Source organism: Diplotaxodon limnothrissa, linkage group LG10, assembly GCF_057381915.1.
Source record: "Diplotaxodon limnothrissa isolate DT_005_m linkage group LG10, D_limnothrissa_male_GT1.1, whole genome shotgun sequence".
In the NCBI taxonomy this organism is placed as follows: Eukaryota; Metazoa; Chordata; class Actinopteri; order Cichliformes; family Cichlidae; genus Diplotaxodon; species Diplotaxodon limnothrissa.
The window spans coordinates 34,533,649-34,552,051 of NC_140605.1; the positions used below are offsets into that span (position 1 = coordinate 34,533,649).

General features: G+C 43.2%; 1 protein-coding gene across 2 annotated transcripts in view; it reads left to right on the forward strand.

Moving 5' to 3' along the window:
* The window catches only part of LOC146624788 (glutamate receptor 1-like), a 109,150-nt gene extending 103,888 nt beyond the window's left edge, over positions 1-5,262 (forward strand). For both annotated transcript variants that reach the window (XM_085364739.1, XM_085364740.1), the window contains one exon: positions 3,971-5,262. In XM_085364739.1, the coding sequence (XP_085220865.1) occupies positions 3,971-4,183 (213 nt within the window). In that variant the 3' untranslated portion in view covers positions 4,184-5,262. The remainder of the gene's footprint in view (positions 1-3,970) is intronic.
* Positions 5,263-18,403: the final 13,141 nt, after the last annotated feature.

Sequence of the window (18,403 nt, forward strand, 5' to 3'; positions counted from 1 at the left end):
TCTTTTACACCAGAGAACTCAAAGTTCGTTCATTCATGGGTGCAGTTTTATTTTTAATCATGTGCATGAGCTGCTGCCCTTTTCTGCATGGAGCCACAGGGCAGGAGCAAAAACACTTCTGCCATTTCAAAGTACATCAACTGAACTCTGCTCATCTGCCACTCGGGTCTCGAGCTCCTCTTTATCGCCGGCGTCCGTATGTGATGAAACTGCGGTCGCCTCATTACTGACTGTGTTGGTTAATACTGAGACTTTGATGGGCTGCTCAGAAGGAACAAACAAGTCATTAGAGTCGTTTTTCCACAGCAGAGGCACCAGTGTGTCAGGTCTCCTCTCCGCTGGACTTTGCATTCACTTCACATTTCTGTCTGAGCACAAAGGGAGGACTTAAAAAACTCTGCAGTGGTGACACAACATGTGGCCAAGATTTCATCAGTAAGAGCAGATGGGGGCACATACGGAGCAGGGCTACACAACGGTTACCTGCTGCAGAGGAATGTGAAGGAGCACGACAGCACACACGGGACTGATAATCAATAAAGGAATATCCATGATGCATTCTCTTCTGATACATTGTTGAAACTAGGCTGTTAATATTGCATCATAGTCTCCCGTAACAGAGAAGCAAGGGTTTTTAACTTCACTAAACGTTTGGATTGTGAAGCTGTTCTGGTCTTTGCAGCTGTAGCTTTTCTTTTTATTTAAGGTTGGTTGCATGTGTCTTTGTGCTCCAACATAACTTCGGTGCCAAGTTGCGATTAGATTGACCATCGTCTAAGGCACCAGCACTTTCTTACCCCAGCCCATAATATAATGGCTTTTTCTTAGATGCGAGACGTTCTTTGTCATTGTGGCATTAGCTGATACTGAGAGATAATGGTCCCATATTAGAGGTCTAGATAGTCTGTGTCCTATTTTCCTTTAGTTTTCACTTGTTGGTTATTTCTAAGAACTCAAACTTCTTGGTCAGGTTTATGTGCTCAAAAGTAACTGGTTAAGTTTAAACACTAAAACGTTCGGGATTAGGTTTAGAAGCTGAAAAGAACTTTGTTAGACTGAAGCACTAACAAGTACTTGATGGACTTGAGGAAGAGCTTGTGGTTTGGGTTTAAGAAGCATCCTGCACTTGGGGGTATACGTGACAAAGATCAGGACTAGTTAGGTCTAGTCAAAGGACCCAAATGGTTTATTTATTTATATTTCATATAATAATGGTTAAATTTAGGTGCTGTGAAGTAGTCCTAGTTTTCAGGTTTCTGAAAACTGCAGTTAGGTTTACGAGAAGATTGTGGCTTGGGCTACACAGCTCACAACAATAACCCATACACTCACTAATGATGGGATTTGAGGACAGACCCCTCGCGCTGATCTCATAACCTACTGTGTCAAGGCACAGAAACTAAAGGACACCCTGTGCTCAACAGAGACACGACAGCGACAAAACTACATTAAGTAATACCCGAGGGATGAGAACGCGCTAGAAGCAGAGATACTGATCGTGTTAAACCCATACATGACAAATATCTGCCATGTGTTGGGATGTTCATTCAAGAAAAGAAATGCATTACACGTTACTTGTCATTTGTGTCCTGGACAAAGTAAGTTGTTGCATTACTTTTGCATTAAGTGGCGTGAGATGCTTTGTGGCTTAATTGCATATGATCAGTATAAACCTTATGCTCCATGCTCACATTCTGACACAACTTCCTGTCCTAATGAGGCTGCAGATCATTAAAGTTCTTTGTTCTTCATTAGTAACATCTGTGCAAACCTTGATACTAATTTGTCACATAGAAGTGGACATCAGGATTAATCTTCCTGGGACAGATGATTCTTCCTGGAGTTTGCATGCTCTCTGTGTTGCTGCAAGAGTTTTCTCAAGATTTTCGAGCTTCCTGCTACAGTCCAAAGACATGCATGTCCAGTCAAGTTTGTACATTCACTTTATGACAGTTAAGATATCATAACAACAACTGTGTATTAGGTTAGAAAAGTTCATGGTCTCCAAAAAAGGAATCCTTCCCACCTATATTCCAAACTGTTTGCATTCATCTGTTTGAAACTTTCCACCTGTTTAACACCAGCTTTAAGTTTTTCCACCTATTACTCAGTGGCTTTATTACTTCTCTTCACATTGAGACTTATTTTGAATCAAGTCTCTACATGAAAATGCCCCTGTAAGTTCTATAATGTCTTTTACTTATCATCAGATTCTTACTTTTTGTACTTAAAAACTGGCCAAATCGACAAGTGATGCTTAAAATTCAGTTTTAGCTTCAACAGGGCCGTCATTGGGGCCACAGTGTTGGAAGGAGACATTTTCATATTCAGGACACAAAAATCTCTGGTCTGCTTCACGATGGTTTAACAGGTGGCTATTATTATCTGTAGGCAACAGCAGTGATGGTCTGACTCTGCAGGGACAGATGCTGTTTTGTTGTTGACATCATATGTAGAGCTGCTATCATAATAAAACCTTCTATCAAAACGAAAAAGATGGGCAGGAGATGCAGAGACATGAGGGGAGATGCCCATGGTGCTCGGTGTCGGGCGTTCAGACGTAAGTACGCTCGCTCCAAGGCGTTGTAGGCGCTGAAGCTGCTTCAGTAAGTGAATAAATCCAGGATTTATTTGTACCAATCTGCCTGACGACTGTCAGCACTCTGCAGCAAACAGAGAGGGAGCGTGGGAGCCTCAGAGGCCCGATGCAGGATATTAACTTTGGATCCACATCATTAGTTTTACTGAGAGGTGAGGCTGAGGGAAAGAGCTTCATTCTGCTACTGAAAAACAACTTCTACTCTGATCACTTTTGGTGATGACTCTTTTACACACACACACACACACACACACACACACACACACACACACACACACACACACACACACGGTCTACTGCGGTACACACTCATTCAAGCATCATTTATCCAAAAACTGGATGTGCAGCTGTGAAACAACTCATGGAGGCAATTAGGAGCCTTCAACCAGATCACTGTAGTTTATGCCAAAAGTCTTACTTCTCAGAGTCATAACTCTGTGAACAATATTAACATATATAAAGTGCGTCATTATTTCTGACTTCAGCCGACTGAATGTCTATGAATCAAACTAGAAATCTGAGGAATAAAGAAACTAAAGAACCTCAGTGGAAAAACCATCTAGTGTAATAGGAGGTAATACTTCCTCCATCCATCTTCTTCCGCTAGGCAATGTTTACTGTTGTTAATTTGTTAAAACATCATTTTAAAAACACCCCCCCCCCCCCCCCCCCACACACACACACACACACACACACACACACATTTATTATTGATACCTCATGAACTTCCTCAGCATCCACCAGGTTTTCCACTCTGTGTTGGTGGATGTGAAAGCCAAAAACAACAAGAATATCCATCCATTAATCAAATGAATCAAGGTAAGTGATTAGTAGAATACATTTCTATGCTGATATTTGGTGATTGTTATTGTTCATGCTGGGAGCATGAACATCACATCTTTTTGATTTGTGCAGAAAGAACATCTTTCACATAGAGCGAAGAGTGGAAAGTACACTGGCAAAAAGTAAAATTTTCAACATATGAAATATAAAAACTGAATAAATAAAAGAAACAACATGGACTCGAAGAATTTGTCGATAAGATCCAAATAGACTTTTTGCTATCTGGTTATGGATGGAAATAAAAATATCTACATTATGGATATCCAAGGTAAATTCACGTGAAATGTGGTTGATTAATTCTGGCCTTAAAAAGGTAATATTAATTCTGTTAACTGGAAACTGAGGTCAAGAGAAAAACTCACTGTTGAAACTATTAGAAGGATTTTCATCTGCTAAATGAAAGAGTTTTGAGATATTTTTCCTCTTTGCCAAACAATTTAACTATTTAAACTGAATTTAATAAAGACTTGTCTTTGTGTGAGTCTGTGTGCTTAAATAACTTTTGTCTCATCTCTCCCTGTCTTGCAGGAGCTTATTGATGCCGCCATGATGAGCACCAGCCTTGGCGGGATAGCGGTGGCAGGAGGAGGAGCAGTTGCTGGTGGGTTAGGAGTTGGACCGTCAGGACTTGGAGGGGAGAATGGCCGCGTGGTGGCCCACGATTTCCCAAAAGCCGGAGCTCAGGGTTTACCCTGCATGAGCAAAGCAGCCGGCCTGGGACTCTCCTCCACAGGCATGTGATCCTAGCCAAGACTCGTTATTGGACAAGACGCTTCTATCCATCTACCTGTTTGTCAGTCTGTTGGTGAGGAGAGAAATAGAAGGTACAAAGTAAAGAGAAAAAGGGAAGCATAAAAGAAGAATAAGGATGAAATGTCGGGTGGCAAGGGAAGTGAAAAAAGGGGAGGAAGAACTATAAAAATGGATGTTGTTGAATTCAGAAGAGAAAAGAAAAAGATTAAGAGGGATTTGGCAGGCAGAAGGAGAAGTGTTCATGTTCACCGTGAATGACTGAATACTGTAGAACTCTGAACAGAGAGCACCTGAACAAAACACCTGAGAGAAATCAAGACAAGCAGCGGGGCTTAACAAACTCTAACTAAATGAACTGGAATTACTTTTTCTATGAGCACTGTCTTAAACTGAAGCAGCAGAGGGGGTTGACCAGCGTTTTGGTTGGGGGGGAAAACTTTTTTAAACCTCTTCTTGACCTTCACTCCAGTCCCCTCCTCTTCCTTTGTGCTTCGTCACATTCACACAGAACACCATGTCCAGATCAGAGAGGGCTCAGAAGTTTGAGCATGAAGACCTTTTTCAGGAACGTGCTGAAGAGCAGGAGCACGGTGGTTAGCACTGTTGCCGCACAGCAAGAAGGTCCTGAGTTCAATTCCACCATCAGGCCGGGGTCTTTCTGTGTGGAGTTTGCATGTTCTCCCCGTGTTTGCGTGGGTTCCCTCCGGGTACTCCGGCTTCCTCCCGCCGTCCAAAGACATGCAGTTAGTGGGGATAGGTTAATTGGATAATCCAAATTGCCCATAGGTGTGAATGTGAGCGCGAATGGTTGTCTGTCCCTGTGTGTTAGCCCTGCGACAGACTGGTGACCTCTCCAGGGTGAACCCCGCCTCTCGCCATATGACAGCTGGGATAGGCCCCAGTGCCCCCCGCGACCCTGAAAAGGACAAGCGGAAGCGGATGGATGTGCGGAAGAACAGCTGACAGCGCTCTGATCTGTGATCTGCCCCAAGAGTTATATTCATATTAATGCAGTTTAGGAATACAGACTGATGTGTCATATGCTTTGAAATTGTGAGCGTGTTTATGTGGAGATATGTTTACTGGTTATGTTTAAGTGTCCTGCTATTGACACCTACATTTCAAAAATTCAGAGCGTCTTCAATATGAAGCAGGCTTAATCAGTCAGCAAATTATTTCAAGCTTATTAAAGAGTGTTTTTTTCTGCTATGAAGGTGACACAAACAAACCTCATCATACATAACTGCTACCAGTGAAAGAAGTCCTGATTTCTAGTTGCAGCAGCACTAATGGTGCGCCGCAATGTCACAGGAATTTACTTGCATTCGTTTAGGGTTCCAGAAAATGTATAAAGACGTCACAAACTCTGGCTAGTGGACAGTAGGCAGTAGAAATAAGCTTTTTATGAAGGGTAGCTGGCCTCAACCTTAGCGACAAGGTGAGGAGCTCCACATCGAAAGGAGGCAGTTGAGTTTTTTCAAGCACCTGACTAGGATGCAAGGATGACAAGTTTCTAATCCGTTCTGTTTGCTGCCTAAAAATGTCCACAAACAATCATTGCCCTGAACTTCCAAAGCAATTTCCAAACTCCCTTACTGTCAAAAACCCCACCTGCAGCAAATTGGTCAACGGTGGAATTGATGACGATCAGTTATTGAAATGTCAGATATCACCAGCTTGAACAATATGCAGAAGCCAGGATGCTCGTATTATCATAGTTTCCATATCATTAATAGCAGGACGCTACATAGCCATGTAAGCACACTCACTGAAAATGTGTTTTGTGGTAAATTTACACTGAACCTTTCTTGATGTGACACACATAAAATTTTTAAGTGAGTGTTTTTTTTCCAATATTTTACCTTTGGTTTAAAAGATTTTCCCCCCTTTCAAGTCTTTTAATATACTCAAATATAAATTTACCCTCTTAACATCCAGCAAGTCACCAGTAATCCATTTTGAGTTCGAGTCTACCCCTTTATACAGAATTTTCACCTGTGTGTCATATCCAAATGGAACTAATATAACAGAGGAACTGAAAGGCCAACATGCTTTTAACACAGTTAATTTGAAAGGTAACAACTATCCACATTTAGAATGTGGCTAAAGTGCAGCCATAATTCCAAGGGCTTCACTGGTGACCTGGAGGATGTCAAGGGGTTAAATCAGGTGCCAGTAATATGTGCTACAGGAAAAAACAACATCTAAGATCCAAAAATATGATGCCATAAGTCAAGATATGACCTAGAATTGTCTCAGACAGTAACTCCAGTATGCAAACTGTAACATGTGTCCCAAACCAGCAGACACCATGAACCATCTGATCAGCTATGGAAGATCGTTTTTTAAGGTCAACCAGAATTACCATTTTCTGGATAAAACGTTCTGTTATAGATAGAAGCCATCGAAAGAATAGATGTAGCTCATTTTTTACAGGTTAGGAATGCAGTAAAATACTTTTCTGTGAGTATTAGAGTCACCATTTTGATTTCACTCACACACAGCAGAGAGTTTGTAGCAGTAGCCTCCTGACAGCACCACCTTCAGCCAACACAACCAGCTGCTTCTCCTGTACACATGGAAGTTTCTGCTGGGCTTTAGCTACACTCCTACGTCTGGTGTAGTCAATCATGTGGAAACAGGCACCATCAAAGGGACCAATCAGAACAAAATTTCTAACTAGTGGAAATGAACAACATCACCTGTATCCACTGGACTATTGGACACACAAACCAAAAGTCATTCAGCTCTCAAAATTAAATACAAGAGAAACAAGACTGTGACCAGCATGCTGTGAGTTATAATACTGGATCTTACAGTTACTTTAAGTATCCACTAAACTCTCCCATAAATGTCAATAATCTCATATACTCATATAATTTCAGGACTTGATGTTGATCGGTGTTAGGGTCATGTGAAAGCTGTTCAGTGTGTTCTGTGTTATAAAGAAGCTGAGTTTTCCTTCAGTTTGCTCAACATTTCTCTCTGATCAGGAATCCTGAGAAAGAGGACAACTCGGTTTGATTTGGAGGTTGTTTCCTCACATTACTCCTGGATTTCCTCCCCAGTGTTTTCTGGACTACACGAGCAATCAAGCAGCACCGCAGCAAAATGTTTTATACTCTGAAACTGAAAAATCAGGTGTTCACAGTTGTATATGAATGATACTGTGCCGAGCTTCGCCTGTTTGTCTGCATAATCTTTTTCATTTATTTTGGAATTTATAATCTTTTGATTTTTGTCACTAATACTATTTAATAAAAACTTACATTATAAGCTTGACTGTTGAAGTTTTCCTTTTTTTTTCCCGCTTTTGAGTTGAAATGATAACAGATCCAAGTCTCTGCAGGACTAATTTGCCTGCTTGTTCTGGCACTTTACACTTTTTCATTTAGGGCTTGGCAAATCAATTAAATCCATGGGTTCACGCTTGATTAGAGATTTTTACTGAATGTCAAAGTGCTTGCTTAAAACTACATTGCATGATTTTCAACAGCTTGTTCATCATCAAGTCGTTTCAATTTTCTAAGATTCTTTAATGACTTTGATTTGAAAACCACCCTTGACACCTCCATGGTATTAAGTGTGGAATGCCCACTCTGATTTGAGGAGTTGTTCCCTGTAGTGGGGGAGTTTGAGTATCTCAGTTTGGTTTTCATGATGGATTGATGCATCATCTGCAGTGACGTAGATGTTATACCTGTATGTGGTGAAGAGAGGGCTTGAAGGTGAAGCTATTGATTTACTGGTCAATCTATATTCCTGCCCTCACCTGTGGCTATGAGCTGTGGGTGGTGACTGAAAAACTAAGACTGAGGAGACAAACAGCAGAAATGAGCTTTCTCCAAAGAGTTTTTGAGCTCAGCCTTACAGACAAGTTCAAGAACTTGGTCAATTAGCACTGAATGTTGGTTTTTAAAAGTGAGAGAGGCAGATCAGAGCATCTTTGTTTAGATGGTTGACTGAGTCAATTGTGGGAGAAGCTGAGTGGTTAATACTGTGGGTTCACAGTGGCTTGCATTGAGTGTGACGAGTTTGTATGTTCTTTAGGTGCTTGGGCAGGTTTTCTCTCAGACCTTTGGTTTTTCCCACCCTGTTGACATGTCCTGTGTAATATGTGAACACATCATCTCCTTTCTTTTTAAAAAGGATCTTTGGTTGTATCCTTTGTTGAAGGAGGTAATAAAGGAAGGGCTGAAGCATCCTTTCTTTCTATTTACACAATTCAACTAGCTCTTATTATCATTAGCATCACTCAGCCAACATAAACTGTAATATTCTCATGTATGTATATATATGGTTAATGTATTTTATTGAGCGTGTCTGTGTTTGGTTTTCTGCTGAAACTGTGTTGTTTGGTGATGGTGCTAAAATTAAGACCTGACTTACACCCAGCAGAGTTTTGCCGCTAAAGAAAAAAACGATTTTTTGCGGCTTGAGTGGGGACTATTTTCCTCATCTATCATGTTATAGAACATTATGAAATGATTTGTTGATACTCTGAAGCCACAGGGCAATGCCAGAAGGGAGGTTAAATCAGATCGAGAGTCCTATTTCCCGCTCGACATGAGGCTCTTTGAAACTCTTAATCTTGTGTCTTTTTATAGTATGTATTCTTTCTATAGGCGGGTATGTGTCTGTTAGATGAAGGAATGTGATATCAAGCCTCTCTTCACTTTAATTATCTCCCATTATCTGGCATGACCAATTGGTAGAAATGACAGTTGTATGCGTTCTGCAGAAATATCCACAAGCAGCTGTAATGTTGTAATGTGGTAACTGAGCCGCTGTAAAGACATCAGGCTAAAAAACATTTTGTGATGAAATTAGACAGCAGGAGATACTCTGATGACCAACACTCCAAAATCCACTGTAGAGCTGGCTGACAGCAGAGGCAGATCAGAGGAATGTCACTCTGATAATGTGACCAGAGAGGCTCAATAAGGCGTCACTTCAGCAGACATTTCTGAGGAAAATCACCCTGCAGGAAGCATGACTCACCAGCACAATCAATACTAAATGTGAGACACGGAAAGCTTGTTTTCAAAGATTTGACAGCAACTCGGGAAACGAGAACAGCAGGCCCTCTGCTCGATGCACGAGGCATCTGAACAATCCATTTTACAAACATACCAGACTCATTATAAGCTACCTGAAGCCAATGTCTATCAAAGGGAACATTGTATGCTTTTATTTCCTGTCTCATAAAAAGTCTTGCAGTGGTGGATTTTCATATTAGACATGGCCAAAGTTTCTAATAATGAGGTCAGTATATGTACAAGTAACCCTTGTAAGCTAAAGACATCAGACAACAGAATTTTTTTCTCTCACCCTTTTGTGATGTAGAAAAAAGGGATTTCCAATATGGTATTCTCATGCATAGAAGCCCCACCCACCTGCCATTCAAATCTTAAGATGATCAGTTACTGAAATAACAGATATCACTGGCTCAGACAATATGCAGGAACCAGGATGTTCGTGCTACCATAGCTTCCACACCAGGAATATCGGAATACTACATATCCACATAGGCATAAACTTGAAAATGAACTCAAAGTAAAACCTAAAACTATGATAAAGTAAATCAATACAAGACAAATATCCCAAAAACTATTATGGTGGCAGAAGTGATAAGAAATCATTTCATACAGTAGAGTTTTACACTGTGTTTTTCTCACAAACCTTAAACCTTATCAATGAAGGGATATGATTGTGTGTAGGTTCTTCAAAGCATTACGTTATCAGAAACTCAAATCTAAACATAATTATTGCAGCCTGTAAATACCTGACAGAAACTAATCAAAGAACATCGTCTTGAAACAAACAGGACAACTAATTTATCTTTGATTTAAGCTAAGATCGATCAACACAACATTTGGCAGATCAAACTTCAAAGCCATAAAATGAACTGATTTTATTCCAAGAAGTCACCTTTCTAAATGCTGCTTTGACAATAATATTCCCATCTGCACAAAGAAAAGGTCCGATGGCAGACGTTCGCCTTCAGACACTCACTCAGAATGAATCTCACATTTGCACACTATAAAAGATGACAGAAGATGTGGAAAACAGAAGGTGTTTAATTGCTGAAATGTTTCTTGAGTTTATAGGAGAAAACGAGGCTGCAGGAGAATTTCTTTGTGGAGTTTTTAAAGTTGGAGGCAAACCTCAGGCTGCTTAAAATTAAGTGGTTCATACAAGAAACTTCAGTAAATGGAGTGCGTTTATCTTTTCCTCTGGTTCTCTTGGTGTCCTGCAGAGTCAGTCCCCTTTGGTTCTTTCACCTTTTCTTCTCTCTGGATTATTTTTTTATTTCTTTGCTCTATCGATCGTCTCTTGGTGCAGTGTCTTAATTTCCTCTTCTCTCTGTAAGTGTAACTTTTCTTTGCCTTTCCTGTACAAACACCCACCCTCTGTTTTTCTATCCCATTGTTCTTCCTATGATTTTATCTCTTGTCCTTGTTTTCTCTCCATTAGCTCTTTTCTGATCTCTGAGGACTTCTCAATGAATGGTTTGTTGTCCTGAGGGGTACATCATATCACGTAACACCTCATTACTCTCCCTGCTGCAAGGGAGGATGAGACAGAAGGAGCCGACAATTAGCCCCAGAAAGACCCATGATTAGGAGTTTGTGGCCCATTACCTTTCACTGTGCACCCTTGTGGAAACTTCTGGAAGACCTGCGAGGCGGAGGAGGACTGGTTCCCTGAGGGGCTGCTGGCAAAACTGCACATCCTTCACTGGAGACAAATAAACGAGTTTGAAATAAAACAACACAAGTGCAAATGAGCTGAAGAAGAAGAAAAGGAGTCCTCTGAATGAAAATGCAACAAAAGCTGTTTATATTTGCTGTGTTTTAACCCCTTTTTACACAGAATGACGGAACTACAATACTCTAGCAATACTATCAAGTGTATGTAGGGTACAGTCTGAAACAAAAATAACTTTTCCAATGGCTAGCAAACTCTTGTGATACCAAAATCCCTTTAGAAGTAAATCTCATTACATACAGAGTTATTTTGAACCACCATCTACATTAGTTGTGGTGGTCACTGGAGCAAAACACTGTAACTATATATAATTTTAAACCATCAAATCTGATTTTTAAAAAATGGTGAAAATTTTTGCTGATTACTGTCACCTTTGCTAAAATTCTCCAAAGATTTAGATTCAGGATTCTTTTAGAGCCGAATCCCATTCTGATGAAGGATAGCATTAATGACAGCCCGGAGCTGGCCCAAGTGCACTGGCTCAAAATAAACCAAAATTTACTTAACCTATACATGGTCCACAGATAAATGGCCTGCATTTGTATAGTGCTTGATTCAGTCCCTAAGGACCCCAAAGCGCTTTACACTACATTCAGTCATTTACCCATAGGCAATGGCAAGCTATTGTAGCCACAGCCACCCTGGGGCGCACTGACAGAGGCGAGGCTGCCGGACACTGGCGCCACCGGGCCCTCTGACCACCACCAGTAGGCAAAACATGGGCTTAGTATCTTGCCCAAAAATATTCGGCATGGGATCAAACCACCGACCTTCTGATTAGTGGCTGACCTGCTCTGCCACCTGAGCTACAGCCACCCTTAGGTGAATTCCCAGTTCTCAAACCAAACTAGATGAACACAACAGAAAGCTAGCCAGATCTAGTAACCTTGTCCAGGCTGGAGCACAGCTGGGAGGTTGACTTTGCTATCTACAAGTGTTTGCATAGAGGTGCTTAGAAGTCAGTGTTAATGGTAGAATGCTAACACGCTCCAATAGTGAGACATTTGAAATTCAGAAGTTGACATTGTTCTTAGCATTTTAGCTTGCTAAAAGTAAAAAGTATACAGCTGATTGACACATGAGGTGGTGGTAAATACATTATAGGGTTACATAAGCAACCAAAACCTGAAACATCTACCAGCCAGTCACAAAGCACTGCGCAAAGAGCAGCTGTGGAGGTGCTTTTCTACTCTCCCAGAGTATTCAAATCACTCTATACAATATGCCACATTCACCCAGTCACACAAGAACTTTCGTTCAACTGAGCACTTCCTAACTACATTCATACACCTTCACACTCTGATGGATGCATCAGAGAGTAACTCGGGGTTAGTATCTTGCCACAGATACTTGACATGCAGACTGGAGGAGCCAGGGATTGAACCACTAACCTTCCGCTCAGTAGGTGACCTGCTCGCCCTCCTGAGCTACAGCCACCTCCCACGTTTCAGAAACTGCTGATTTCTTGGGATTTCTTCACACAACCATCTCTAGGACTTACAGAGAAAATATCCGGTGAATGGCAGTTCTCTGGGTTATAATACCAAAGGTCAAAGGAGACTCCTTTGAGCTAATAGGAAGGAAACCATAAATCATGCACAATCAAACTTTGAGCAAGCACTTTGCAACAGGAAGAAACCTTTAGAGCCAGGCTCAGGGAGGAGTGGCCATCTGCTGTGACTGGTTGGGGATGAGAGGAGGAAAACGACGGGACAAAAGACACACTGTGGAAGAGCGAAAGATATTAATCATAATGATCAAATCCAAACTGGTGCATAAACACAGAGAGGCAAAAACTCCTGTCAGCTAAGAGCAGGAAACTGAGGCTACAATTCACACAGGCGCATGAAATCTGGAAAATAGAAGAGAGTAAAATATGTGATTTCTATTCAAACATTTGGATGGTCGGGACAGAGTCTCAAGTAAACATGGAAGAAAGGCTCCATCTCACTGTAACCATGGTTCAGACTGCTGGGGGAATGAATGATGTGAGAAATATATTCTTGGCCCAGAATTTAAGTGCCACTGCCTGGTGTGGTGTTCTTATCCATCTCCATCCCTTTACCACAGTTATATTTATCTTTAAATGTAATATCATTCATCATATTTTGTGCTTGTTGTTTGGGGTGGTTTGTAACTGTAACGGCAAAACTAAATAATAAATAAATACTGAGGATTTAAATGCTTTTTGTGGCGATGCTCTTTAAATTCTATGTGGGTAGAAAAAAAAGACACTGCGTTCCTTATGGAGAACAGTTTGCTTTGCTTTTATTGTTATACTTAATTCAATAAACTAATGGGTCCTATTATACATCTTCGCTGGCTGTGAAAACAAAACAATTATGCTTGATTTATATTTGTGTTCTGTTGCATTTATGTGGGCAAAAATCTGTGCTTCAATAAATCCTGCTGCTGTTATTGATCAAATTATTGATTCATGAGGAAGGACTCTGCGTTTGTGAACACAGGCTGTCGTCATTTAGAAATACAGACACTGCAGCTACAAATATATTTTCTTTATTAGTGTGAGATTCAGCTCCATTCAGAAGCTAACAGTCCAGCATGAATATTAAAAACAGACAATAGTCCATCATCATCATCTTAAAGCCTGGCAGTAATGCAGTCGTCGTCAATTGTTCCCAATATGAGACAGCCTGCAGCGCGCTGATAAGGACATACTGTCTTTAATGTAGGAGTAGGAGGACTGTAGGAGGAAGATCTGAAGGAATATGATTAACGTTTGGTGGGTTTAAATTCAAATTAAAAAAGCACGCCCTGCAGAAACTGATTCCCATCGTCTGCCTCCTTGGGCGTCTCTGTCTGCACGAAGCCGGGCATTTTTAGGAAGCTTACACACATTACACCCCCTCAATCCAGGATCTCTGTCAGTTTCTAGTAACTTCTGTCACGGTCTGCCTTCTGGGGAAATAGTGGCTGCGCTCGAATCAAAACAACCCGGCCCCCCTATGGGGTTTAAATGGGTGGATATGCTGTTATAAGTGGAGCCAAACCAGGATCCTCCTACCTTTCATTTTGCAGACAGTGTGAAATCACAGGAGACACTAAGAGGGCAGCGTTTCGGTGGCGTGACGGGAGGTTCACTTTTACTCTCATTGGTCTGCACACAATGAGGAAACACAGCCTGACACAATGGGAGACAATAGAGATATCAGAAATAAGACCAAAGAAACAGGAGTCTAAAGGCAGTAATTATATTATTCAGTATGAAGCATTGTGCTTTTACCTGTCAGATTTTAATTATCTGAGCTCCGTGTTTATTAATCACTTATTTATAAATACTTTTGCTTCCACTTTAAGTATATTTTGCTCTGATTATTTGCTGTAGAGTGTTTTTTCATTGCACGAGAACAGCGAGGCAGTGGTGAGGTGCGCGGCTGACAGATGGGCTCAGGCTGGAGTCTCTGTGGACCTGATGTTTGCACACAACATTGTGATCTGTAGTATCAGATTATACTGTTTTATATCAGCGGCCCTTCATCACACAACCAGGATTAATCTGGGATTTTTCTATGTGTAACCCACTAGTTTGTGCAATTTTTAACAGCAGGCCCTAAAGAGGATAGCGTTGGCTTTCTACAGTTAAAGCCCTTTTGAGGAAGAATAACTGGTTACGGAAATTTAATATGAGCATGTGAGGATTTTAGGACAGGGTTAAAATAATAAGACGAGGTTCTCCAACTGAGTCCATGTTCTTCAGTATGGAGCACAAAAGCACTCATCCGTATCCGGCGGATGGACACAACAGCTCAGTGATGACGCTCTGCTTCGTGTTGACGGATCCAGAAAATCACACACGACTCAACGTAAGGAAAAGTGATGGAAGCAGATGGACGATTTATGGAGGAATTACCGACGAACAGCTGCTGAAGTCTGTCAGATAAGAAGAAAAGTGCAGAAGCAACGATGAAGCTGTCGCACGGCTGACGGCTGCGTCTGCAAGGCAGCTGGTTCACATTCTCAGAGAGGATTATGTGGCTTTAAAATGACCATCAAACATAAAACATGGACGGAAGTTTAACAACTCAGACAGAGGAGGCGAGCTGATTGGTTGTCAGGGAATTAACAAAAAGACAGTCAAAGTGTGGACGATGTAGTTATGGCTCTGGGTTTACAGAGTTTGTTACAGTGGGAAATTTTATCAGCTGCAGCAGATAGAGCTGTGATTATTACTCTTATCGCCGTGTGCTGAATAAGTAATTACTGCGCTGCAGAGATGATGGAAGAGCAGTGTGATCGGAGGACGCTAGAAATCAGGCATCTGATCTTCTCTTCTTGTGTAGTCTGAAGCATATTTTTACCCCACATTCTCAGTAAATGCCCCCATTATTTATCCATGCAGGAGATTTTTTCCATCCATCCATTCATTTTCTTCCGCTTATCCGGGGCCAGGTTGCGGGGCCAGGTTGCGGGGGCAGCAGCCCAAGCAGAGAAGCCCAGACCTCCCTCTCCCCAGCCACCTCCTCCAGCTTATCCGGGGGAAAGCCAAGGCCTCCTCCCAGTGGGACATGCCCGGAAAACCTCACCCAGGAGGCATCCTTGTCAGATGCCCGAACCACTTCAACTGGCTCCTTTTGATGTGGAGGAGCAGCAGCTCTACTCTGAGCCTCTTCCGAATGGCCAAACTTCTCACCCTATCTCTAAGGGAGAGGCCAGCACCCCTTCAGAGGAAACCCATTTCCGCTGCTTGTATTCGCAATCTCATTCTTTCTGTCACTACCCACAGCTCGTGACCATAGGTGAGGGTAGGGGCGTAGATCGACTGGTAAATTGAGAGCTTCGCTTTTACACTCAGCTCTCTCTTCACCACAATAGACCGGTACAGCGTCCGCATCACTGCAGTCGCTGCACCAATCCGTCTGTCGATCTCCCGCTCTCTTCTCCCATCACTTGTGAACAAAACCCCGAGATACTTAAACTCCTCCACTTGGGGCAGGGTCTCATCCCTGACCTGGAGTGGGTACTCCACCTTTTTCCGGCTGAGGACCATAGCCTCAGATTTGGAGCTGATTCTCATTCCTACCGCTTCACACTCGGCTGCGAACCGTTCCAAGGAGAGCTGGAGGCCATCACCTGATAAAGCCAACAGGACCCCATCATCTGCGAAAAGCAGAGATGAGATCCTGAGACCAAAGAGGTGAAAGCCTTCTGCCACTTGGCTACACCTAGAAATTCTGTCCATAAAAATTATGAACAGAATCGATGACAAAGGGCATCCCTGGTGGAGCCCATCACCCACCAGGAACAAGTCCGAGTAATTGCCGGCTATGCGGACCAAGCTCTTGCAACGGTCACATAAGGACTGAATGGCCCGTAGCAATGGGCCAGACACCCCATACTCCCGGAGCACCCCCCACAGGACCCCCGAGGGACACGGTCGAATGCCTTCTCCAAGTCCACAAAACACATGTAGACTGGTTGGGCAAACTCCCATGCGCCCTTGAGTATCCTTGAGAGGATGAAGAGCTGATCCAGTGTTCCACGACCAGGACAAAATCTGCATTGTTCCTCCTGTATCCGAGGTTCGACTAACGGACGAACTCTCCTCTCCAGCACCCTGGCATAGACTTTCCCAGCAAGGCTGAGGAGTGTGATTCCCCTGTAGTTGGAACACACCCTCCGGTCCCCTTTCTTAAAGATGGGGACCACCACCCCAGTCTGCCCCTGATCTCCACACAACATTCCAGAGACGTATCAACCGGGACAACCCTACAACATCCAGAGCCATCAGGAACTCGAGGCGGACCTCGTCCACCCCAGGGGCTCTGCCACCAAGGAGTTGTTTAACTGCTTCAGTGACCTTGCCCCCAGAGATTAACGGGTCATCCACTTCGTCCCCAGACTCTGCTTCCGCCACGGAAGACGTGCCAGTGGGATTGAGGAGGTCCTCAAAATATTCCTTCCACCGCCTGATGATTTTCTCAGTCGAAGTCAGCAGCACTCCACCCACACTATACACAGTGCAGGTAGAACACTGCTTTCCCCTCCTAAGTCACCTGATGTTTTGCCAGAAACTCTTTGAGGCAGTTCGAAAGTCTTATTCCATGGCCTCTCCGAACTCCTCCCACACCCAAGTTTTTCCTTCTGCCACCGCCCACGCCGCATTCCGCTTGGCCTGTCGGTACCTATCAGCTGCCTCCGGAGTCCCACAGGTTAACCAAGCCCGGTAGGACTCCTTCTTCAGCCCGGTGGCTCCCTTCACCTCTGGTGTCCACCATTTGGTTCAGGGGTTACTACCACAACAGGCACCAACTACCTTGTGGCCAGAGCTCCGTGCAGCGGCTTTGGCAATGGAGGTGCTGAACATGGTCCATTCAGACTCAGTGTCCCCAGTCTCCCTCAGAATGCTATTGAAGCTCTGCTGGAGGTGTGCATTGAAGATCTCGCGAACCGGGGCCTCTGCTAGACATTCCCAGCACACCCTCACTGTACGTTTGGGTGGGCCAGGTCTGTCCAGTGTCCTCCCTCGCCACCTGATCTAACTCACCACCAGGTGGTGATCAGTTGACAGCTCAGCCCCTGTCTTTACCTGAGTGTCCAAAACATATGGCCTCAGGTCTGGTGATATGATAACAAAATCGATCATCCACCTGTGGCCTAGAGTGTTCTGGTGCCATGTGCACTTATGGACACTCTTATGTTCGAAAATGGTGCTCATTATGGCCAAACTGTGGTTTGCACAGAAGTCCAATAACAAAACACCGTTTGGGTTCAGATCCGGGAGGCCGTTCCTCCCAATCATGCCCTTCCAGGTCTCACTGTCGTTGCCCACGTGAGCATTGAAGTCTCCCAGTAGGACAACAGAGTCCCCAGGAGGAGCACCCTCCAGTGCCCCACTCAGGGACTCCAATAAGGCTGGGTACTCTGAACTGCCGCTCGGGGCATAAGCACAGACGACAGTCAGGACTTGTTCCCTGACCCAAAGGCAAAGGGATCAAACCCTCTAGTCCACTGGCAGAAACCCCAACATACCAGCAGCAAGCCGAGGGAATACCAAGATACCCACCAGGGGCAACTCCAGCCCCTCTCCAGGAGACTGGTTCCAGAGCCCAGGCCATGCGTTGAGGTGAACCCGACTATATCTAGCCGGTACCTCTTGTCCCGAACTCGAAAATATTGAGGAGGAAAACAAAATAACACTGGTCCCGAAGAGTCTGGTCAAACAATGATTTTATTGAACACACGCACGGGGAGATGGATACTGCACACAATCAGCATAGATCTCCACCCAAAAATACACAAGCAATCGCTTTTATAATGTCAGGGTTTGATGCCCGTTCTCGCGTTTTACAAGAACATTATTTGCATCTTTTACAGACAATGATCAATTCTTAGAGATAAATGCAGACACCGAAGTTCCCCTCTCTAGCATCTTCTTCCAAATATGGTGATGAATTCAGGCCCTGAAGGTCCCCAGGG